This window comes from Salarias fasciatus, chromosome 22 (genome assembly GCF_902148845.1).
Source record: "Salarias fasciatus chromosome 22, fSalaFa1.1, whole genome shotgun sequence".
Lineage (NCBI taxonomy): Eukaryota > Metazoa > Chordata > Actinopteri > Blenniiformes > Blenniidae > Salarias > Salarias fasciatus.
The window spans coordinates 10,796,850-10,821,334 of NC_043765.1; the positions used below are offsets into that span (position 1 = coordinate 10,796,850).

The 24,485-nt window shown below is 46.7% G+C and overlaps 1 protein-coding gene across 2 annotated transcripts in view; it reads right to left on the reverse strand.

Annotated features, from left to right (window-relative positions):
• LOC115409442 (growth factor receptor-bound protein 10-like) overlaps nucleotides 1-24,485 on the reverse strand; it is a 36,056-nt gene that overhangs the window by 3,836 nt on the left and 7,735 nt on the right. The window contains exons 4-15 of one of the 2 annotated variants that reach the window (XM_030120637.1): nucleotides 18,581-18,866; nucleotides 18,045-18,168; nucleotides 7,562-7,718; nucleotides 4,376-4,491; nucleotides 2,487-2,561; nucleotides 2,044-2,181; nucleotides 1,837-1,947; nucleotides 1,633-1,731; nucleotides 1,461-1,538; nucleotides 789-905; nucleotides 278-344; nucleotides 97-184 (exon numbers count right to left, since the gene is read on the reverse strand). In XM_030120637.1, coding sequence (XP_029976497.1) covers nucleotides 97-184; nucleotides 278-344; nucleotides 789-905; nucleotides 1,461-1,538; nucleotides 1,633-1,731; nucleotides 1,837-1,947; nucleotides 2,044-2,181; nucleotides 2,487-2,561; nucleotides 4,376-4,491; nucleotides 7,562-7,718; nucleotides 18,045-18,168; nucleotides 18,581-18,866 — 1,456 coding nt within the window. Of the gene's footprint in view, nucleotides 1-96; nucleotides 185-277; nucleotides 345-788; nucleotides 906-1,460; nucleotides 1,539-1,632; nucleotides 1,732-1,836; nucleotides 1,948-2,043; nucleotides 2,182-2,486; nucleotides 2,562-4,375; nucleotides 4,492-7,561; nucleotides 7,719-9,107; nucleotides 9,205-18,044; nucleotides 18,169-18,580; nucleotides 18,867-24,485 lie in introns of those variants that run through there. The other variant, XM_030120638.1, reaches the window with a different exon arrangement.

The window sequence follows — 24,485 nt, forward strand, 5'->3', positions numbered from 1 at the left end:
TGATCGCTCATCAATACGACCAAAACTGCTTTGAATGGTGAAAGAGTGAGTTTCAGAGTTTCAGACAGTGAGGTAACCTTTGACCTCTCCCCTCACCCGTCTACTTGGCCTTGCTGCATGATCATCTTGTGGGCCTCCTCCCGCATTATGCGACCATGAAACCACACTTGCGTCCTGTGGATTACTGAATAAAAAAAAAAAAAAGAAAAAAGAAGAAATTTCTGAGTGAAAGTTGATCTTTTATAGACGGCGTGTGTTGATCTGAGTGCAGCAGTACCTGTGTTCAGAGAGGACGGATGCAGAGGGCTGGGACTCCCCAGGACATTCATACGCTGACCTCTTTTCTGTGGGACACACCGGCTTTATTAGATGTGGTGAAACTCAACTTTTTAAACTCTTCTAAAGGCACAGCTGAGTTGGAAATGCTGAAACCTGAGGAATAAACTTTACTGGCTCTTTAGGAAATATCTGCAAATGCTAAAGATGCCCTGGCCACCAGGGGGCGGCACAAAATCAAGGGGGGAAAATCACCTTCCATGATGTTAAAACTCTTTAAATAGAAAAGCTCACGTTGCTTCAACTGTAGAATAATGCTCAATTAATATTTGCAGACATGACAACACCACAGAAGTAGAAAGAATATCTGCTGTTTACTTGTATCAGGATAAATAACTATGTATCTAGTTATAGTAAGAGCTACACGGATCAAAATAAGGTGTAAATTTTGATGAAATGCTGCAGCTCGAAGGTGTGGCGCTGGTGTTCTGCTGTTTCTGCTCGTGCCTCACCCTCCAGGTCTGCCCCTCCTCCAGGGCGGCGCTCTGGGCCTCCACCGGGTTGTCGATGACGCGGCCGGTCCGGCCCGAGAAGTCCATGGCCACCAGGGAGTTCTCAGAGACGCTCCTCTGTGAAGGAGGAGGAGGAGGAGGAGGAGGGGGGAAGGGAGGGGAGGAGAGGGGAGGGGAGGGGGTGGCAGACAGGGGTCAGAGGTCAAACAAGCCAGACACACTCAGTGGAGCATGACAAATCCTGTCTGTACACAGACCCACTTTAGTCAATCCACAAAGGCGTCTCTTTGCTTTCTGGCTCCACTTCTCAAGTTACTCACGTTTCTTTTTGAATGAAGCACCCAGTGCGAGCCTTCCAGGACAGTCACTCTGTTTTAACCTTTAATTCTGAGACTAATTATTGAATTAATTCTAATTCCCTCACTGTGACTGTGTCAATCTCTGAATGAAATATTTTTTGTGTTGATTTTTTTTTTCTGAAATATACAATTTCTGGATTAAAAAGTAAACGCAAACTCGACACAGAATGAATGAATGAATGAATACAATGCAACTCGGTGGAACTGAAGCTTTTTCCAGCAGCTGGTGGCATTGAGACTGTGTGCGGTTGGCATGGCGTGCATTAAGCCTGGATTGGAGAGGCCGGCGTGGCTGCAGCGAGGGGACACTCACCACGGGAGCAGAGAAAGGCGAGAGGTTGGACTTCCTCTGATGGGGGCCGTTGTAGCTCTGATACAGGACGATCCCGTACTGCCGAGTACAGACGATTCATCCGTTAGTGTGACATAAACACAGGCAACGAGCAGACAGATACCGGCGTCGCTCCCGCAGGCGGAGGACTCACCTTGAGCAGTCTGAAGGCCGTCATCCAGCAGGTCCTGCTCTGCTCGTCCTCGGCACACAGCATCTTCACCTCCTTACAGTCACTCCTCGCTTTACTGGGCTGCCGAACACACAGAGGACACGTCGAAATAACAACAAACGCACCAGCGCTGAACAGATCCTTTGAGGATCTGGATTTCTGCTTGATCTAAGCCCTCGGAGTTACCTTGATGCAGAACTGGTAGTCCGTGGGGGCGTTGTGAAGCTTTTTGCCCGTGATGACGGTGAAGATGTTGCTGTCCTCCAGATCTGACAGCAGCTGCAGGTGACGGGGCTCCTGTGCACGAGGAGACCGAGAAAACAAGTGTTAAAACGGAGACAAGCGGGTGACGAGCCGGCTAACCGTTGGGAGACACGGGGAGCAACTGATCACCTTGGAGGTTCCTTTCGTGGAGTAATAGAGACCTGAACGCCGCAGGAACATGTAGAGCTTCTTCCAGGACTTGCGTCCGGGCTCCTTCACGTGCACGTAGCCCTGGATCTCCGGGCAGCTGCTGGAGTTCAAGAAGTTCTGCAGAAAGCACACGGCGAGGTCTTAATGAGTGGAAAAGAATACAACACGACCGTCTGCGTCTCTGGAAAGTACACGGTGTTATGAGCGTCTGGATTTCAAGGTGAAGTAATGAGGGGGATTATAAGACGCACGGATGGAAATGAGCATCCACAGAGTGAACATTTTCCTGCTTCCTGTCTGCAGAGGGCAGCTCGCTCCGCAGACGGGATTTTAAACGGAGGCTGAGGCAACGCATGAGGTAATGCATCCTGTCTTCGCCACCCTGGAACGCGTGCTTCCCTCCGCTTGAGTCACGGCCTCACCTGCAGCAGCTGCGACTGAGGGATGGAGCCGTCGGACTCCTGACACCACGCCACCATCTGCTCCGGAAAAAAGTTCTGCATGGAAAAACACAGAGCGAGGCCGACAGTGAGCGAGGAGAGAGGGGACAAAGAAAGAGGAGAGAGGCACGAGAGAGAGTGGGGTAGTGTTTCTCTATGCAGCAAATGTGTGTGTGTGTGTGTGTGTGTGTGTGTGTGTGTGTGTGTGTGTGTGTGTGAGGACGAGAGCTCGGAGAGAGAGGGCACTCCAGCACAGGAGGAGATGCAGTATGAGCTCACCCCGCTGACGTAATCCCCTTCAGCCGGCAGCGCCACTCTTAGCGTGATTGACAGGCGGCGGCCGGCACTCTGCCGTTTTACTGTGCTCATTACCACAGAGCTGAGGTCACCTGCTGGCTCCGACACACACCTAAATCACCGCGGCGGTAATGTCACCCTGCGCCCGGCCGGCACGCAAGGGTCCGCACCGACAGACGGCGGCACGGGCAGGTCGCTGCAGCTTCGGATATCATGTATATTTTATATGAAGACGACGGATGTGGAGCAGTTTTTGGGGTTAGCGTTAGTTATTGTTGTCAGTTGTGATTCTGAAGTGGTTTTGTCCCGCTGCTTTACTTCCAGTGAGAAATGTCAAAAACACAGAATAGTTTCCAAATTAGCCTGTTCAAAGAAAAAACATTATTCAGAACTTTTTCAGAGCTTGATCATACTGACATGTATTATTAATATTCGTTACTTTCAGGCGGCTACACTGAGGGCAGGAAAATACTTTGGTCGTTTGCTCCAAACAAAAATATCTCTTCAACAGCGGCGTCAAACATAAGGTTCGTGGGCCACAGCCGTCCTGAAAGAGGCTGCAGTCCAGCCCACATATTTTATGATGTAATTGTTTGGTTTTGTGAGAAATATAGACTTTTACATCACATAATAAAAGCTTCAAAGTTTCAATTTAAAGTTGATTACGGCTCTATTTCTACCACTCAAGATGTGTATTAACAAATCCAGGGTAACTTCTAAACATCACAGCTTTTATCCAGTGAGCTTGATTAAGAATCAGTTCTGTTTAATTATCAGTTCTATTTAAAGTTCTGCTTTATGTCATCAACTACTTTATAAAACTGAAAAAGAAAGAAAAAAACAAAACAAAGTCTGGGTGCGGTTACATTAATTTTCCAGTGACATCGAGCTTGATTTAATTTCCCAACAAGTTCATATTGCAATCCCGCACTCTGTACATATCACGGCGAAACAGCTGTCTGTATCACATGAATGATTCACAACGCGAAACAATTTGTGCTCATATTACAATAAAACGATCAGGACATCAAACCACAAGCTGCACAAAGACTCCACAGTGAAAACGCAGATAAACCTCCCTGTCTCCAAACAGCTGACGGATTATGAAATAACAACTCCCAGAGATGAAGCAACTTCAGTTAATATCAAGGGCAAAACTTTTTCCAGAGTGTTGCTGAAGTGTGTGTGTCTGTGTGTGTTCTTGTTTTTCTATTAGGCTCCGGTTTAAATGTTGAACTTGGGCTAAGTCCACCATCAGGTTCAGGGATCGGTGCTTGGTTTTGATGGTTAAGAAACCCGTGTGTGTTTCTCGCTGACTGTTTTCTGTAATTCTGCAGGAAATTATTGTAAATCAATGCAATGAACCTTGAAGCCTGAGTGTGTATATGTTACATGTTCTGGTTCTGCTGCAGAGTGAGGTTATGGTCAGGTCGAGGCAAATAGTATTCACAGTGTGTGTGTGTGTGTGTGTGTGTGTGTGTGTGTGTGTGTGTGTGTGTGTGTGTGTGTGCGTGCGTGCGTGATAAAGCTGAGCCAGTCACAGAGATGTGATTTCAGGGATGTGCGGGACTCACCAGGGGGTTCCTGAAGAATTCATATTTGGCATAGTTCTTCCTGAAGAGGAATTTACTGTCGCTGCTCATGGAGGCCTGAACTTGAACCACGAGCTCGTGGTCCTCCAGACACCTCTCTGGAAGAGGACACACACACACACACACACACACGCACACACACACACACACACACACACACACACACACACACACACACGACCGACTTTAGTTATCTTTAGACGGGACTTCAGGGATGCCGTCTGCAGAGGACCCAGTTTTAAATCTCACACACATTTGGATTTCAGCAAGAAATACACTTAAAAATAAAACACAGTCCAAAGAGGTGCAGCTTCTCCCGCTCACGGCTCCGTTTTTAGACCATCTGAGGGGCTCTGCAGCATAACAAGCAGCTCTTCTGCATGCCATCCCCGCTTTTTTCCACCTTCTATGTTTAATACTGGTAGCATATTTAGAAATGTCCTTGTCACCAGAGGACCTTGTTTCCTGTTTTGAACAGTGTCCTCTACCCGCAGGAAACAACAACTCCCGACAAAACCGGGACAGAAACTGTGCAGCTCTCTGAAATCTGTGACATTACTGCAACATCTTACAACCATTTGACCCGTTTTCAGTTTGTTATGGGACGATACGGGCAGTACTGAAGCAGTCAAGACGTCATTTACGCGACATTTCTAGTGAAAAGGCATCATTTTTGTGTTTTCATTTGAGAAGATTCACATTTTTAGTGGCTAACAGTAAACAGATCCCCAAAACACAACAAAACTTTGAAACTTCGTGTAAATACGGTCAGATGTTTTCCATCTTTATTGCTGGGCATTATTAGAACGCATCTTGAATGTCAATAAAAAAATTAAGTTTGAGAAATTATTACATATTTAAATAATGTGTAGTGCAAAATATTTAAGCATAGGTCTCATGAAGGTCAGCACATCCGAAGACTGTCAAAAAAAGCCTTAAAATAGACAATTAACAGTTGAAAATGTGTAAATTATTGATCTATAAGCATATCAGCACTGCTGACATAATGCCTCATTTGTATTTGTTTAAAGATTCATGTTTTGTTTTGTGTGTTTCAGGTGATATTCAGGCTCCGTGGCTCCCGCTACTCGGGTCTGATTGCCGTCACCTGTGCCTGATTTCGTGATTGTCCTCACCTGGCGCCTCGGCTTTATGAAGGGGCTGTCCTTGTGCATTCTGGTTGCTGATCTGTCTGTTTGCTGCATGTGTGTGTCAGTGTTGTGTCTCTGCCCGTTGGTGCTGCAGTTCCTTTGTGGACTTTAGTTTAAGAGTATTTGTCAGTCTGTACGGACAATAAAATCAGGTTCTTCTTTCAAATACTGACATTTTGGGTCCTCTGCCCCTAATGTCTATTAACAATTTGGTGAGCAGAGCTGACCTTTGTTGTGATTGCCTTTCTTTTGTATTCAAATGGCCACATCGGGGAGTTTTCACCTCTGTATTTACCAGCAGATCACCGGCTGTACAATGACACAGCAAGAAAAATCGCCCGTTACCAAGAGACGAGCGAGGGAGGAAAGAGGTTAAATAAGGAAGGGCTGTGAAAAAGGAGCACTGTGAGGCAGGGAGGGAGGAGGTGAAGGTGGGGAGGAGAAGTGCTATGAGATGGAGCGGGGGGAGGAGGAGGAGGAAGAGGAGGGGGGGGGCATTGCAGGAAGATGATGTCATGTATTTAGGCTGATTGCTGAGAGCAGCGAAGCCATAAGCAAAGTACAAGCCACAGACAAACACACAACCGCACATTAAGAGCTCGCACAGGCCTAACCTGCTCACCGTGCACCGCACCGGCCAAATTACTGTGTCACTGTGTGTGTGTGTGTGTGTGTTGTGTTCTCGTCTTTCTCCAACTCGAAGGCTTACGATCTCCGAGTGAAGCAGATTAGAAACCGATAGCGGCAGGATGTTCCAGTTCTGCGCGGACACACACGTGAAATGATAGCAACCAGGATTATACCTCTGAGATTTATACACAGGACTTGTTTCATCAAGCCCCAAAACACACACACACACACACAAATACACACTTACACACCCACGCGCGGATTTTGGTGAAACTGTAGTCACTGGTTTTTCTAAAAAAAAAAAAGAAAAAAAAAACTATTCTGGCCGCACTTTTGGGGGTGGAAATGTCTGGACTGTGTGTGTGTGTGTGTGTGTGTGTGTGTGTGTGTGTGTGTGCTGGCTGGCTACAGGCAGGGGAATTTCCTGTGGAAGGTTAAGAAAAGATTGATTGGCCAGGATGGTTAGGGGCTCGTCCGACGGAAACACGCCATTGGCTGCCGGCGGCTCTGGTATGACGCTTCAGTCCAGGCCTTTCCGCCCTCTCCGCCCCACACAGCCCCCTCCTAACTGCCCCCCGTCTCTTTCTCTGCCTTTCTCTCTCCCTTCATCTCTCTCTCTCTCTCTCTCTCTCTCTCTCTCTCTCTCTCTCTCTCTCTCTCTCTCTCTCTCTCTCGCTCTCCCTCCCTCTCCTCACCTCACATTCCATCTCTCCACTGCACTTTTTTCCAGCAACGCAGATCAAGCAGGAAAGCACAAAGCGATCCTTTGACTCTAAAAATACGACTCGGGGAGCAAAGGAAAGCCTCACAGAGGACAAAGACAGACCCAGAGAAGAGAGAGAGAAAAAAAAGAAATAAATAAATCTTCAAAAAGGAGGGGTTACAGAAAAAAGTGAGGAAGCAAAAGCACGAGTCCTGCACCGCTCCACTTCTTTCTCCTTTTTCCCCCCCTGAGCAAATGATTTGGGAGGGAACGGGCATGTGAGCAGAACATGGAAAATGCTTAATCCTACAAGCACCACACCTCCCTCCTGCGCCGTATAGGCACACAGGCAACTCGTGCCATGCTCAAGTGAACATACACACTGAGGGCACACAGCGGGGAGCGATCTCCACCCATGCAGAGAGACGCAGACGTATAAACACAAGCCTGGCACACACCTGCAGGAGGACATGCACTCCCGAACACACACTGCAGCGTTGGAAGGTACGACCTGCTCAGTGCAACTCCCGTATTGTGACGTGCATGAAGAGCAACCACAAAAAAAGTGGGGTTTTTTTTCCCCCCCAATTATTTTAAAATACACCTTGAAATCCATGCAAACACATAATGCATAAAAATAGATGTGCAGAAGTGAATTTCACACCGCGCACGCCGCGTTCTCACCAAGGCCGAGGATGGGGTGGTGCTCCACCAGCGTCCAGGCGTTGTCGTCCAGACAGTGGCTCTTGTAGACCAGCAGCTGGCACACATCTCTGGCCGTCATGTCGGCGGGAATCTCCACCACTTTCCCGGCTCCATCCTCGCTCCACACTTTGACTATCTGAAAAAAGAGAACGACACACACACACACACGAGAAGGATGACGTGGGGCGGACAAATGGGAGCCACGGACAGGCAGGTCACCGTTTCCCGGGGAAGGGGGGAAGGTTGTGGCACGGTGCGGAGGTGAACTTTACCTCCATCACCTCTGTGAAGACCACCCTTCAAAAAGTCCTGCTCACATTAATCTGTCACGCCAACATGAGACGCACTTAGAAAAAAAAAAAAAGGGAGAGAATGAAGAAGGGTGACGTCCAGGAAAGGTTGGCCAAGCCCCTTTTCGCTTCCAGTTCAGCCCTTTTGTCCACAGCTCGACCAATCTTAGCAATGGAAACTCACAATGTGGCGTTCCCGTTGGGGTCAACCGCGGGGCGGCGAGAAACACCACGGCGTTACCCTACGCATTGGGTCTCGCCGTTAAAGATGATCGGCACCCAGAGTTCAACGCCGGAGCGACTCCCCACTCTTTGCGCCATTTTGGACTCTCTTCTGCCGAGTTCCCCAAAGCGACACTTAAACCAGGTCTAATTTTGCCTTCTTTGAGTGCGCCGCTGCAGAGATAACCACAGACCAGCTGCTTCACACCACGGTACGAGCAGATGCACTCGCACACTCACACACATACACACAACCCAGAGAGTTCACTCCAGCAGCGCAACACAACTCTAACCTGAAAACCGCCAGAAGGAAAAACTGCGATCACCATGCAAACATCACAGAAAAATGACATGTGCGAGAGCATGTCGGTGCGGCGCATTCTCACACACCCACATACGAACATCTCCGGCCGGCGGCGGAGATCTGCTGAAAACCAACCGGCGAGCAACTGTTGAAAATGACACGGAGCGAGGCACAGAGGTGGTGATGGGCGAGGGGATGAAGGGGTGGCACGGTGAATCGGGGTCGGACAATGGCGCCACAAAAGTCGCAATTCGCGCACACACATTACAAAAAAGAGAGAAAAACTGAGAAAAAGAAGATGTGAAAAAAATAGAACAGCGACCTAGAAAAGACACAAAACATCAGTAGGACCAGCCATCGACACGAAAAAAAAAAAAAAAAAAAAAAAAAAGGACTCCCAGTGCAACCAGAAACAACGTCACAGCAATTTTTGCCTCCGTGGAGCCAGAAAACGACCTCTTCTCTGCCTGCAAACCCCCCGGCCGAAGAACTACGGCTGTGACGCTTCGGTTTTGGTTGAGAAAAGTTTCAGAAACATTGGGGGGAAAAAAATGCAAAAAGAAAAAAAAAAATCCTCATCACTGCAAACTGAGAAAGACACACACATGCATGTACTCACACACACACACACACACACACACACAAACGCATTCACAGACACACGGCTCACGACAGGCGTCCAAAAAAGAAACCCGCTGAAGTCTCTTACCTCCACAGCCTGTAAGAGGCAACAGTCTGGAGAGCAGGATGGCATTTTCACACTGAGACGCTCTCCAGTGACACACAGGGACAGAGAGAGAGAGAGAGGGAGAGAGGGAGAGAGAGAGAGAGAGAGAGGGAGGGGAGAGAGGAGAGGAAGTCAGGAAGAGAGAGGGGAGGGGAGGAAGTAGGGAGGGACAGATCAGCAAGGCGAATGCAAGAAGAGGTAAGAGAGAGAGAGGGGAAGGAGGAGGAGGAGGAGGAGGAGGAGGAAGTGACAGAGGAAAAAGGACGAGAGAGCGAGGGAGAGACGGAGAGAAAGACCGAGGGACAGCCTGCCCCTTCTTCTGGTGCTGAGCTGCGAGGAGTGGTATGAGCAGTCGCTGCTCTGCTGCCTCCCTCGCTCCCACCAGCACCAGCACCCCCCCCCCCCCCACACACACACACACACACACACACACACACACACACCCCTCCTCCTCCTCCTCACACTGGATTAACACAGTGTGGGATTTTTTGAACGGTGAGCCGCTACCTGTCACGTACGCTGCACTCTTATCTTCAGGGTTGTATTTCAGTCCTTTCATCACACACACACACACACACACACACGTACACACACACACACACACACACCCTCCTCCACTACACTCAAAACAAGCAAAAATCACTAAATCCACATCTATACACATCTCTCGTTCTCATACTGACATTTTCTCAGAGCTGCACGATGGTCTCAATTTCGGCCCCCTCCCTCTTCCTCCTCCTGCTCCTCCTCCTCTTCAGCTGTACGTGAAATACTGTGCAGGAGTGTTAGGACCAGAGCAACATGTGTAACACACACTGACGGCTGCGAGGTTTGCACAGAAGTCGGATGAAAGTTTTCAAAAAAAAAAAAAAAAAAAAAGAAAGAGGCAGTGGAGTGATTTGAGCAGGAGCCGTACGGATCACGTGCCAGGCATTTGGGCTTTGCTTAGGGGGTCAAGGGAGGGGTAGGTGGAGGAGGAGGGAGGGAGGGAGGGAGGGGTGGTTGCTCAGCAAATCTGCCGCGCCTCGGCGGAGGTAGACGGCGAGGGAGCGAGCAAAAGGGGGAAGAGCGAGAGAAGACGGGGAGGGCGCAGAAAGAGAGAAGAGGGGAGAGCGATGGAGGAATGTAAGTAATGCAATACTGAGTCATAATCAGGCTCATGTGTAGAACACAGGCCGGCCCAGCTGGCCCCTAATACAGAGTGCAAGAGAACTACGTGAGCGCGCACGCACACACAGACGCGTGCACGTAAGAGGAAGATGAAATGTAAACTAAGAACAGCACCAGCAGTTTTTTGGGGGGGGTTCTTCCCCCCCTTCACTCTTTTCTGCTCGACTTTTCCTCCAGCTCCACGCTTGCAGTTCGGCCGCCATCTGGGGACCAGCCAGCCTGCACACAGGATATAAATACTGGATATCTACATCCCCTCACACATGGATGTTGTATGTTCAGAAATGTGACGAGCACGTGTGACACACACGGTGGCTGCAGAAAGAAAAGGCTCGCTGACTTGTGTGACGTGCAACGCAATTTTTACTTTTCCTCAGAGGAAAAATGTGTTCCTGTGTTTTCTATTTAATGTCCTATTTAAACAACTTAAACCCTAGAAAAATCTTCACAATTAGATTGAAATCCAAGATTGTACATCTCTCAATTAGCTTCACCTTCCATGATGAACTCGATATTATTTTTTAACCTCCCTCACTTCCCTCTTCCTTCCTCTCCGTCCACCCGATGAGGGAGAGGAGGTGGAAACATTCGGGGGGGGGGGGCTTTGTGTATTCTCCGATGCATACAGAAACACGCCCTGGCAAAGAGTCGCAACATTTTAAACTGAAGGGTCACGCACGCATGTGCACGTGCACGTGCACACTCAGACTCACACTCACACAGGCATGAACAGGTCAGGGGTCAAAGACAATAATCTGCATCAGGGTCAGGCCCACTTGACCGGGAGGTTTACGGGCCTCTAAACCTATCAAGCTATTCACAAACACACACACACACACACACACACACACACACACACACACATACATGACCTGCAGAGTGAAAAGCAATCTTGATCTTGATTCATTCAGAAACTGTATTTGCATTAAAGTCTATAATAGTGAATACTTCAGACAATGACGACATTCAGAGTGTATCTATAAACTCCTGAGTAAAGCCAAATTTAACCGTTTTAAACCATTTAGATTTAAGAAAGAGATAATAATACTCATAATGATGTTGTAATTTGTGCATTAAGAATGTGGGATAATCTATGAGAATGTAAAGTGTAAACTTAAGTGGAAGCAAACCGTTGAATGACAGCTGGCTGTGTGGTGAAGGCTGCCTGGAGTCACACGCCCATCCCTAATGTCAGCGTTTGAGAGCTCCCACCCCGTCTGTTCCTGCGTCGTCCGTCTTTCATGTGTGTGAGCGGTTGGGTTTCAGGCCAGACAGAGCTGATTAGCTCCGCAGACAGGCCAAACTCAAGTTCACCTCACTGGAGCGCCATCGCAAAGCCTCGCTGAGTGGCTCGCCTCCCCGCGACCCGGCCTCACACACACACACACACACACACACACGTGGACAGACCGTTGACTGAGGTGCCTCACACCGGCTACTCGCTTCGAGGAATCGGCTGTTCGCTTCGAGGAATCCCTTCACGTGTGCTGATCGGTTTCAAGTTCGATCAAACGAAGTCATGCGGGAGTTCATCTCGTCAATGAATGATCCTTACCTGGTGTTTTTCACTGAACCGGATTTGGCACGACAGACTCCTCAATGATTTATTTCCTAGACAAAGATCGACTTTTATCTAGAAACAAGAAATACTGTTATCACCATCCAGCACTGGAAGGACTGTCTGCAGCATCATTTGACCACATTGATGTTGATGAATAACACAAAGAATAAGTCTGGCCGCGTTTATGGATAAATCCATGATTTTACAGACGGCTTCATGCTAGTTGTACTCAAGAAACACAAAATATTCATGAACAGTATCTACTCGGCACATCTGAAAACTCCCTGTTATCACAGAAACTTTTCACGTTTCCTTAAAAGTTTGGAAACTGCATGACGACGCTGGTAAAACAAACACGCCGCTTGGCAAACATTCAAAAGTATCACAAATCTTCACACACGACAAGCTAAAATATTCACAGGGAGACCTGAAGCGAGCCAAATTCTTCTCAGGTGAGGGATTAAATTTCCATTTACAGTCGGGTGTGATGATCTGAGCGAGAATTTACCGTGACCTAGTGTCTCTGCTACAACAGGGCTTACGCAGCCTCTCATTATAGGCTTACTCTGGCGAGCGAGCTTTCCCTGCCATCTTTACACACCACAGACACTCTTGCATGTACATGCACCTTGTCTGATTGCAGTGGGTCAGCAGACCGTTGCGTGCAGAAGCACATCAGCTGACCCCAGACAAAGGGGGAGGTAGGAGAGTCACAAATAGAGAGTGTGTGACTCAATGCTTTAGGCTCAAATTAGTTTTCGTGACACGGCCACGGTTGACAACGAGTTAGATCTTCCAATGAAACACATGAACGTTTGGGGACTTTTTTAATCCAGCCAAAATGCATAAGCAACAGAAGAAATGACAATTTTGCCACTTTTGTTTGAATGACGCGCTCGTTTGAGGAAGAAAGCCTTGGTTGGCAGCACAGCAGCTGGTAGGGATTGTTTGAGTTACTTCACACAAAGAGACACCATCAACTCCAGGAAGAGGTGTGGAGGAAGACTGAGTCACCGGGGTGGTTGGACTGGAAGCAAGGGGCAAACTGGTCCAACATCGCACAAGCAGACTTCCATCGTGTCCGCTTCCTTGTGCAATCTGTCTCCGGCATGCTGCCAAGCCCAGCAACTCTCCGTGGCCTCCTTTACACAATGTTTTCAAGCGAAAACAGAACATTTCCGCCACGTTCTGGGTGTCCATTCACACGATAATGGTGAAAATGCAACTAGTGCAACTAGCACTCTCCCTGCCGCTGCACTGGAGCGTCTCCTCAGCAGATAGCTGACCTGCGAGCCGACCTGAGGAAGCAGCTCAGGTTCTCTGGGCACAATGCAGAGACGTCACGTTGGCCCGATACGATCATCACTTCTGAGGCTTCCAAACATCTGATCAGGCTGGACCTAACAGCGCCCTGAGAGGACGTGAACCAGAGGACAGTCAGGAGGAGAGCAGGGGACTGGAGGACATCTTCTGAGTTCAATGGAGAGGCCGGAATGAGGAGCAAATCTCCAGCTCTGAGAGATTTCATTTATGTTTTCTAGTTCAGATAACTTGAAATACTGATGTTAGAACCATGACGGTGTTTCCAGTGTCGGGCAGCAGTGCAGAGCTTATGTCCCTCCTGCAGATGTGACCATCATGCTTGAAAACCCCAGGATGGCTGAAAGACACAAAGATGCTGAGGAGAATGTGGAGAGGTGCACCCCATACTGACATACCGCAGAGTTATTACAAGGAATCCAACATTTTTCTTACTTCACACTAAACACTGCTGACCCACAGATACACCATGATGAAGAAATGGCCTTTTTCACAGCCATTTTTTTTTTCTTTATTCTTGCATCCACCCACAGGGAGGTCAGAGAGAGTTAAAGAGCATCAAGCTCAGAACTGCAAAGGCGTCACTGTCTCGCTTGAAGCTACTTCAGCAGACGGCACACGGAGTCTTCGTAACCGCCGGGGCTCCCCGCCGTCCCCGATGTTCGTAATGTCGTCTCTGGCCTCGAATGAAAGCAGGAGCAGCGTTTCTGCCACGGTCAGAGTGCCAAAGCAAACTTGTTATCCCGGCGATGACAGACGAGACCTGACCCAATCCTTGTGAAAGCCCGGGGAACTCGACTGAACCGCATGGCGCAACACTGCCGTTTGCGTGGGAAATGACTTCTTGTCCAGCTAAACTCCTGTCACTAAAAAACACGAGAGCAGCCGGGCTTCACTTAAAGGGCTTAATAAGATTCACCACGGGACCCGTCTTTCCTTCTGACATGTCTCCGATATGTGACACCCTGATCCAGGGCCTCTGCCTCTCCAACACTGAGACTCTGAACTCCGTGGCTGACTTTCTGTTTAAAAGAAAATCAAAAAATATTCAACTTCTATTGAGGATCATGAAGCAAAACAGTTAAAGACTTTATATGTGTGATTGAGAAGCTTGTACAAACACTTTTCTAACACTGATGGTACTGAATACAGTGTGCACAGTGAAAGAAAAGATACTTGGAAAAGTAAAACCTGTACTGAAATGTGCACAGAACTGTATCACTGCAGCGTGTCCGTGACACACGAGGTGAACTATCAGCACTGTGTGGAACAAATTGATTCGCTGATGAAGTTCAGCTGAACTTAGATCAGTTAGATGAAGGGAGACGCTCGATTATCTGTGACATTAACAATTTTCCCGTGAGATTAATAAGTATTTCTCTTCTAATAAATTCTGGAAACACACATTTCAGGAACTGGTGTTATAAATAGAAGGTAATGCTCATGCTACATAATGGATACTGAGGATACAGGCAGGTTTCCCTTCAGTTGGAGATTTGAATGGGGTCGTCCAGCGAACAGGAGTGACCAGTCTTAAAGGAATACTCCGAAGATTTTGGACCCACGCCCTATCCCGATCATTTACAAGTGAGATAAGCTCATAAATACCTTTTTTTGTGTCCGTTAGTCCAGTGCCTGGCTCCCAGCTGTTAGCATCGTAGTTAGCTTAGCTCAACTACGGCAGGTGAAGTGGAGACAGAGCCAGACTGAGAAAGTGGAAAAAATACTCCTTCCAGTGGTCCAGGGGACGGCGTATTAGCACGCGAAGTAAATCCGAATGGTTATAAAACTTTTTAAAAGACGTGTTTTCTTTTCAATCCCTTAAAATAATGTTTTGATCCACACAGACCTGCGCATGCGCAGTGCTCCGCGAAAGGATATACCGGAGCACAGCAGTAGAAGCATAGACTCAGCCGCTGTGCGCCTGGTATATCCTTCCGCAGCGCACTATGCTTGTGCAGATGTGTGTGTGTCAAAACGCTATTTTAAGGGACTGAAAAGAAAACACGTCTTTTAAAAAGTTTTATAACCATTCGGATTTACTTCGCGTGCTAATACGCCGTCCCCTGGACCACTGGAAGGAGTATTTTGTCCACTTTCTCAGTCTGGCTCTGTCTCCTCTTCACCTGCCGTAGTTGAGCTAAGCTAACTACGATGCTAACAGCTGTTAGCCAGGCACTGGACGAACAGAAACAAAAAAGGTATTTATGAGCTTATCTCACTTTGCAAATGATAGGGATAGGGCGTGGGTCCAAAATCTTCGGAGTATTCTTTTAAGGCCTGAATTAATGCTAAAGCAATCCAAGCTCCATAAAAAGCTCTTTCACTATTTTCATGTGTTATGGAGGTAAAGAACTCACTAAAACCTGTCACCGTAATGCTTTAGGCCATTTCTGTAATCAAAATGAAGGCGTTTATAGCGGCTCCTCACATTAAAACGCATTATTTCCAGCAGCAGTATACACAGCTCTGCAGGCTCATAATATAAGCGGCGCGTCTCTTTGAGAAACACGGCAGCTTAGTGAAGAATGTTCGGATTCCGACGCTACAGCTGGAGGGAGAGAGATCCAACGATAAAGTCATGCCAATGCAAATACAATGCAACTATGTCTGCGGACCAACGCACGGCACGACCGACGGCCCCGTCTGCATTGTTGTGTAAGCCATTCCCAGTGGTCCGTAGACGGCTTGATTAAACTGAGCTGCATATATGCATGTGAGAGTGAGCTCCGACCGCGACACACTGCCTTCTCTGTTAGCTTTACATATGAGATTACGCAACATCGCGTGGCTGGAGAAAACGCCGGTGCCGTGGCCAGTCAGTCCGCCGCTGGACCTTCAGTGATTTCATCAGTGACGGTTGTATTCAGCCAGACTGCAGACTGGCCACAGCTCATTATACGAGTCAGAGTACGTTAACCAGCTGTATATACGACTAACAGTGTAATAATCGCTATGTGAGACTATATGAGTGATCTATAAGTAAAGTCCACTGATCATTTCCTGTTTCCGTGATTCCCATCACCTCTGCTCCACTCTCCTCCTTGCTGACCACAACAAACACCATGGAATGTCGAAGGGGATTTTTTTTTTCTTGCCCATGTGCTTTTTCCACCATTCAGAGTGAGCTTTATCACAGTTCACCCTGGAATAATACAACCATCTTCCTGTTTTTGTGCCATTAAGCAAACTCAAATCTCAAAGAATGTCCTGCCTTTTTTCCAACCTGGTCACATAACGTGATGAATGAAGGAATAAGCCGACGCTGCACGGCCTTTTGATCGCCCTCTGTTGAAAGGGCAATCAAAAACGTCTTAGCACACCAATAACGACATGTTTCCAAAACTACTTTGGCTTTCTGGATCCGTAAGAAAATCACTAAATTGACGAAACTGTGAACAAAAAGAAGGATGATCTGGGAAAGAGGAATGAGGCCACATTTAGTCTCTCGCAGTCCCAAATACACAAAAGGTCCTTTGTACAAACTGCAAACTTGCTCTCTGACTCCAGACCTTGTGAGATGATGTCAACAAAATGCAAAAAAAAAAATAATGCTTTGCCTTATCACATGTCCACATGTTGCGTGCAAACCGAATAATAAGAAGCAGTGTGTGTGTGTGTTTGTGTTTGTGTGTAAAGAGAGCGAGTGAGTGGGTGAGTGTTTAAAATAACTTTTATTGTTCAGGGTGGGCATCCTGAAAACATCTTTGAGAAGGATGGAACATTCCTGGGACAGGAGGCTGTATGGGGGGGATGAAAGGGCAAGGCTGTGTGAAACACACACACACACACACACACACACACACACACACACACACACACACACACAAACACACACACACTGTGGTCCTAAGAGCCAGGGTTGAAGCGTGTGAACCGGAAATGGGCGCCTGTCCTGCTGGAGCCAGCAGACGGATTGGGAAGGCTCAGAGAGATCCGACCTGCAGACGTTCCCAGTCGAGTTCCTGGCTTCGGTGCGGAAGTCTGCACTCCGTCTGCCGCATCCTGAAGAACCCGCTCCACCCCTTCCACGGCAAAAACACATCTGTCTCACGGACACTTTAGCGTGTGCGTGTGATTGATAGTGACGATTTCACAATAACACACACGCACATCCCCGTAACAGCCAGATAACCCAGGGTGAGCTGTTGTGTAATGGAAGGAAAGACAGCAGGCGGCCAAAGTCAACACGTGCTGCTCCCACCTCAACACAACACTATTCAGCTGATTTTAACACACACACACACACACACACACACACACACACACACATACACACACGTCACTGACATTTTAAAGCCCCACCCTGACAATAATTATTTCAGTGTATATCTGTAACCCTAAGGTCAAAGGTCCACAGGTTTGAATCCCAAAGTCACCACCGAGTTTCCCTGAGCAAAGCCCTCGATCCCCACGAAGCCCGTTGCTCCCAGCATGAGTAGTAAAAGTTAATTATAAAAAGGATGATAACGAAGAACGACAATGCAGACTTTGACCTTGCTGATGTGCTGTTCACTATTGCACATGTGGGATTGTTGAGATTATTTGTTTTCGCTTGGTTTTATTTGAACAAAGTGCTGTGCCGAGTACCGTAGACAGAAAACTGGGTTAAATAACTCATACTCCTCAAGCCACAACTTAGCATTTCAAAACACTGAGGAGTTCAATCATTTGCTGTTCACAGGGAAAGTTTGACACAACGGCATTGATACCTGCAGATTTTCTTGAACTACTAAAACTTTAATCTCACTTCATCAGTTTCAGTGCATGTGACCATGGTGGCCAATCCACTCATCAACTGTCAAAAATCAGGTTTTATGGGATACCTGTGTGTGTTGGTTCTGGCGACTTGGCGTGGGATTACTTACGTGGTTGTCAGAGGTCGGGATGGGGCTGAGGATGGGGGATCCCGCTGGGCTGCAGAGCTCCGGGAAGGGGTTGGGGATGGCTGGCAGGGAGGCTGGACGCAGATGTTGCTCTTCCTGAAGGCACCTGCAGGGGGAGACACACACATTCATGTCACTGCCACAAAGACACAAGCACCATTTATTACAAAAATACTTACTAAAATCCTTCTTCTGCTGAGACTAAATATGACTTTATACAGGAGTTGTGAACAACATGGCGGTATTTACTGAATATGTTTCAGACAATTAGCAATAATCTCTATGTACGTCCAATGAGCATCCAATGAAGAGTTATTCCAGTGTTATACTGGCAATATATTCTATTCTAAACTATGGACAACTAAAACTGTCACTTTAACAGCTGAGAAACCCAAAACTGACACAAAATAGTGTCACTATCTGTGTAAAAAAAAATATAATTTTAATCAATCCCACATTTTTTTCATTATATTTATCAATGAATACGAAGAAACACACTATGTACTGCATGTGTTTACCTGACAGCCTGGATGTGCATGGGCTGCGACTGTCTGAGCCTCTCTCTGGAGGGGGAGGAGGGCAGCAGGGGTGGGGTGTGGCGGCGGTGAGCCTGGCTGTGGCCGGCCAGGTGGGACGCAGCGTGCATGTGATGCGGCTGGTGGTGGTGGTTGTGGTGGTGGTGGTGGTGATGAGCGTGTGCGTGGCCGTTGTTCAGGAGAAGCGCCGTGTCCGCCTGCGTGGAGTACACACTGTCCATTGAGGAGTTCATGTCATTCACCAGCTGTTCCAGATCCACGTCGTCGTCTGAGGAGGAGGAGGGAGGAGGAAGTGAGTGAGGAGGAAATCTGCAAGGCATCACTGTCCAACCGGCCGTCCCGTTGTTGATATTTCCTACAATCTACAAGCAGCAGATAGTCATTAAAAATCATCCTTCAAAGAGCTTTATGACACTGAAAGTGAGATTCGTCTTAACTTCATCAGTGAAGTTTCACTGAAGTAACCACAGTCGTCGGGATGATTCAGTAGATTTATGTCTGTTTATTAAAGAAAAAATCAACACTAAGATTGAACCATGTTCGACTGTAAAGGGAACTTCAGACTCCATGTAACGAAACATTCAAGGGTTAAGGTTTACTGTATGACAGAGAAACAATCAGATATGCTCAATTAAGATCATGAAACATATTCAAAATGATTATTTATGATTGTGTCCAACATACACAGTATCCCTGTATTCTTACGTGTGCAGTTTTTGAGCTGGTTGTCACCAACCCACTATAGGCCAATGTCTGCCCAGGACAGATAACAATTACACGCAATGCATACTTTGATTGCACTGCTTGAGACTAAAGAACAGAAGACCTATTTTTTTTCTCCATTAAGCTTTCACAAGGAAAACAGGCTTCGATAAATGTCCTCACAAGCCTGCTCTCAGTGTACCACTGTATGTGTGTGTGTGTCTAAAGGCCTTTGGTCCTCTACAAGTCCCACCCCAACACCACACAAAGAATTCCTGACATTCCTGTAGAAAGAAATTACAGCACTCTGGGAACGCTAACCAGTGTGTTCACTGCGCATGGTGGCCAAATGATCGGACAAAGTAGGACACTGAGACCGAAACACACACAGCAGATGAAGACGGGACACGATGTGCACTATGCAGCCCCGATGACCATGTGCTGGGAATTAAAATAAAAAGCCCAGCATTGTACTGCATGTACACAGGCGCACACTGAGAGCAGAGGAGAAGCCGCTGTACCAGAAACAGCGGGAGCCGCTCGTCCCGGGTCACGGGAGAGGCGCACGGCACACTACAGCACACACATGTGCACACAAACAGAGAGGACAGACCAGGACACGAGGTCATGTGACGCTGGGGTTCATGAGTGGGACATGGGCTGCACGAGTGAAGAGCGGGGCGGGGGGGAAAGAACAAGAGTGCAAGAGGACAGTCGGACACGGCGCCTATGTAAAGCAGCCATAAAGCAGAGTCCAGCATGGAGAGCACATGAGGACAGGGGGACCGGGTGCCAACGTAAAGCCGACATGAACCCCAGGCGAGCGTTGTTGTAGTGTCTCATGTCGAGGCAGGAAAAGCAGAACTCAGGCGGAACTCTCTACATTCGTGAGTTCGGTGTTGAAATCCGTTACAATGTTTTCCTTCACAGAAGAAAACATTTAAACAACCCAACCTTGCTGATTCCAGGAAAAGCAATTCGTTTCGAGCTTACTAGCTCACACAATGTATGCTTATCGCAAGAGACAGACTGAACTGTGATCAATGATGCTTCCATGCGTTGTGCATTCATGTTCTGCATGTCAACGTATTATCTCAAGCAGATGGAGCCTGACTGTACTGGACTATACGACAGCAAGTCGCGTTTCAGAAAGCAGAAAATTTAGGAAAAAATATTGAAAACAGCAACATCTGTCTTCTTCTGGTGTCACTGTTATTCGTAGGTAAAAATTCCAAAGTGTGACGGCTTCACCATCATACACTCCAGTCATATTGTGTTGGCAATCTTCTGCAACATTACCGCACATTGCATGTTCAATAATCCTATAAGCCCGATAATCAGACCTAATTTGGAAAAGTGCAAAACAAATTCTGGGAGCGAACTGAAAAGTCAGTCGATCTTATATAAGCCATGTGAACATTGGACGTCTCAAGAGATCAAGACTCTAAAACCTCTTGATAACATCTGTGCACATATGAGCCATCTGGCCTAAAAAAGAGGTGTCATCAAGGACATCAGGGGTATTCTGATGAAAAATGATTGTCACAGAGCGATATTTAATTAAATACTACATTTCTTGTTAAGTTTTAGGGAATATGCGCCTGCACAGATGTTTGCACCCTCAGTCCATTAGACACCAGCATTCTGCCAAAGCATTATGAGGAGTTGGAGTTGTATTTGTGGGGAGTGTTTACTCTGACTTTAGCCAAAGTTTCTATGCACACAGTGCATATGTGCACATATGGCAATAATGATTCCATTATTTACTTAAGAATTACCTGAGCAGAAGCAGACTTTGTGTACTTTTGTTCCATTCTGACAGAAGATCTGACACACAGAAACAGTGTACTGGTTTTCCTACACTGGTTACCCCGATGGAGTGGTAATCTCACCAAAATCAAGAACTCTTCAGACTGGCAAAAGATATCACTGACGATAGTGAAAGTGACTGCTTATCTCCACCCTCATTATCATCACTGTAATAAGAGCAATTATCTTCTCATCAGTTAAAACTGCAAGGCACTCTTTATCGTCAATGGGATCAAAGAAACATAATATGACTTTTGCGAGATGACATGGTCATTTATTAAACAAGACAGGCAGAACGACTGATACAAAGTGTGGATGTGGACAAAATTTACAGGCATGTTGGACCATGTGCACCTCGTGATCTTGTCCCAGTTTAATAGGACAAACTCGTGAGAGAGACTTCCAAAAGCCTTCCAGGAGAGACCTTCATGAAGTTCTCCACCATCCAAGCTGTCATTTCTTCATCTGTACAGACCAGGGGTGACATAAGCGTCTCTCACCATCCCCTTCCCATAAGAAAACTTAGGATTTTACGTTTTGAAAAAGATTCCTGTCTGTGAGGATCTGCATACACAACAATGGTGCAAACAGGACAGCATCATCCACAAAGAGCATGACTCTCTTTGGTTGAGTTACGCCGTCGACAACATCTTTTGTGAGCTAAAAACAAGATGTTATCTTATTTATTGTAACTAAGAGATACGACTGGTCTTGCACCACTTTGTTATTTAAGCTACGGGAGTTTTACATAAAAACGCAGCTGAGGGCAGCTGAGGATAACGATGGTATCATTGGCATTCCTCCGCCTGCTGCTGTGGCTGGCTTGGCCCACTCTGCCCTGCTGGCTTTAGCAAGGAAAGCCAGAGGACATATAGAATGGGAAAAAAAACACTTGGATTGCAGATGGATTGTTGCAGACAGCAGACTGGCTCGCGTCTGACAACAAAACCCATCATACATCCGCGGCCAGTTCATTCCTGTCACATCCCAGAATATACTGAATGAACGCTCTATGTCCTTGGACTCCACAACCTGCAATCATCGATCTGTGATGGTTGTCAGGAGGTCAGTGAGGACAGCTGGACTTGAAGGTTTTCAAGGGCAAAGTGTAGCTGAGTTCCTTCATATGCTGTAAAATCTCAGTGGTTATATTTATGCTCTAAAAATGCACTTGGTGCATGACCACTCTGTATTTTTGTGTAGGCATAAACAGCACTATTTCTGCAGGGTTTAGCTTTGTTTGTATTCTGTACTTTGTCATTACTGCTGTCACCTTTTACATTTTTGGGAAAACATCCGTCTTTCTTTTGCTAAACAATGTCAAAGTGGGAAGGGAAAAAAAGTAAACTTGGTTTTCAAATGACTTTACATGAAACTATGTTGCTGAAAAAAGTGACAAACTACCAGCGACGCGTGACGTGAACAGAACATGAAATGTGGTGCAGCGTGTTTGGTCGTCAGACAGAAAACAAACCCATGGTACGTGTCAAGACGTGTCATCAGATTATCAAAAAGGCAGGCCTGGAATAAATGAAGGGCACGGTAACCCGAGCCAGCCGGGATCTAAATATATAACACATCCATCAGTGAGGCTGATGTAAGGTTTCTGTGCCGTGCGAAGCCACAGTGAAACTGGAGCTCAGTGACTTTGACTGCTGCCTTTTCTCCAAAGTTACCTTTCAACCACAAAAGAAAGGAGCAGGAAAACTGAAGAAATCACATAAAAAATCTGCTTAAGTTAACTATTACAAACTAACACCTAAAAATCTTTAAGTATTGTCAAACCAGATTATTTCACATATTTCTATCCTCCATCCAACAACCCATCATTAGAAAGTGGCAAAAAGTGGCTCATTGGGTTATAAAGGTTGCAAATAAATATTAATCTGGAGTCACAAATTATGTTTAACTATTCAAAATGAAGATAACAGCTCATAAACATCTTTATATACTTTTGTTTACATGTAGAAACTGGATCAGATGTTACATTTACCATCTTACTGTTTACACTTTCTTTCTCTTTTCTTTTTTAGCCTGATTTAACTCATTCAATCATATTTGTTTCCACAACACTGACTTTTGCCACTGACTTTTCAGATGCCGCCACGGGGGCATCTGATTAGTTTCTTAAGAGAGGTCCGCGCCTTACGATTGGTCGGAGTTTTTACAGTCCTGTGGCCGCTACAATTGTCAGATTTTTTCCGCACCTTTTTCCGTACACATAATGTATTGACTTCTCCCAGGGGGCAAGGAGCATTTCACTCAGTATGACTAAAAAGTGCTTTTGGACAATATCGCCTACCCTAGCTTTAAAGCTCGTGTCCGGAGTTTTGAAAGAGAGAGGTTTTTTTAATCCAATGTCTCGAGGTTCCGCCCTCCCTCTGCTTTCATGAGCGACAAAGCCACGCCCCTTTAATTGTGCATGCGCATTATCTGTCGGGTGAAAATGAGAGCCTCTGAGTCCTACAGCATCCCACATGTTTAGCTGTTTACGGTGGATGTTCAGCAGACAGTGGATATATCTGAGGTAAGCGCGGCAGCTGCTGCGTAGCTAACTCTCCTCTGCCTGGGCGAGTGAGCGTGCTCTCTGGCTGCGTGCACATGTTGACTGACGGCACGACAAGGCGGAAGCTCGAACTCTATTGGCTGACGCTGACCGGCGCTTTTTCGGATAACATGGGGGTCTATGAGACGAAGGCGGGGCTCATAAATACATTTTTATATTGCTTTATGCTAATATTATATTGTAGTATCGAACCAGACTAACACATTTAAGTTCTGTTAAAAAATGATACATACATTGGAAACGAACGGAAACTCCGGACACGAGCTTTAAGTCTTTTTGAGAATATCTTGGATGCAAATCGATTCAAAACAGGTGGAAAAAATAGAAGAGAAAAGCTGTGTGAAAACCACCAGTGTTACTGCTGCTGATCTGCTCACAGAATTGCAGTAGAACTGTTTATAATGACCAGATACATAATGTGCATCGGTGCACGCTGCAGAAAATTTGCAGTTTGGTGAAATCTTCATAGCGGCAACACTGGAAACACATAGAAAATGCAACTGAATGTTGCCTCAGTACTGTGTGTGTACAGGAATACCTTGATTCATTCCAGTTATGTCACTATTTGTCCGCATGAACACCGTCTCCTGTCTCCACCGCTGCCCGGCAGACCTATGGCCTACTTACTATAAACTCCCCTCCACTCTGCTCTGGTTGACCTACAGCCCTACATAAACACCCCCCCCATCCACCATCCCCATTCTTGTGAGGCCGTATTTACAATATTCCTGCACGGCCACCACCGCATCGGCAGTGCAGCCAATAAACTACCAACCCGAAGAAGTACGATGAAAAAAAAAAAAAAAAAAA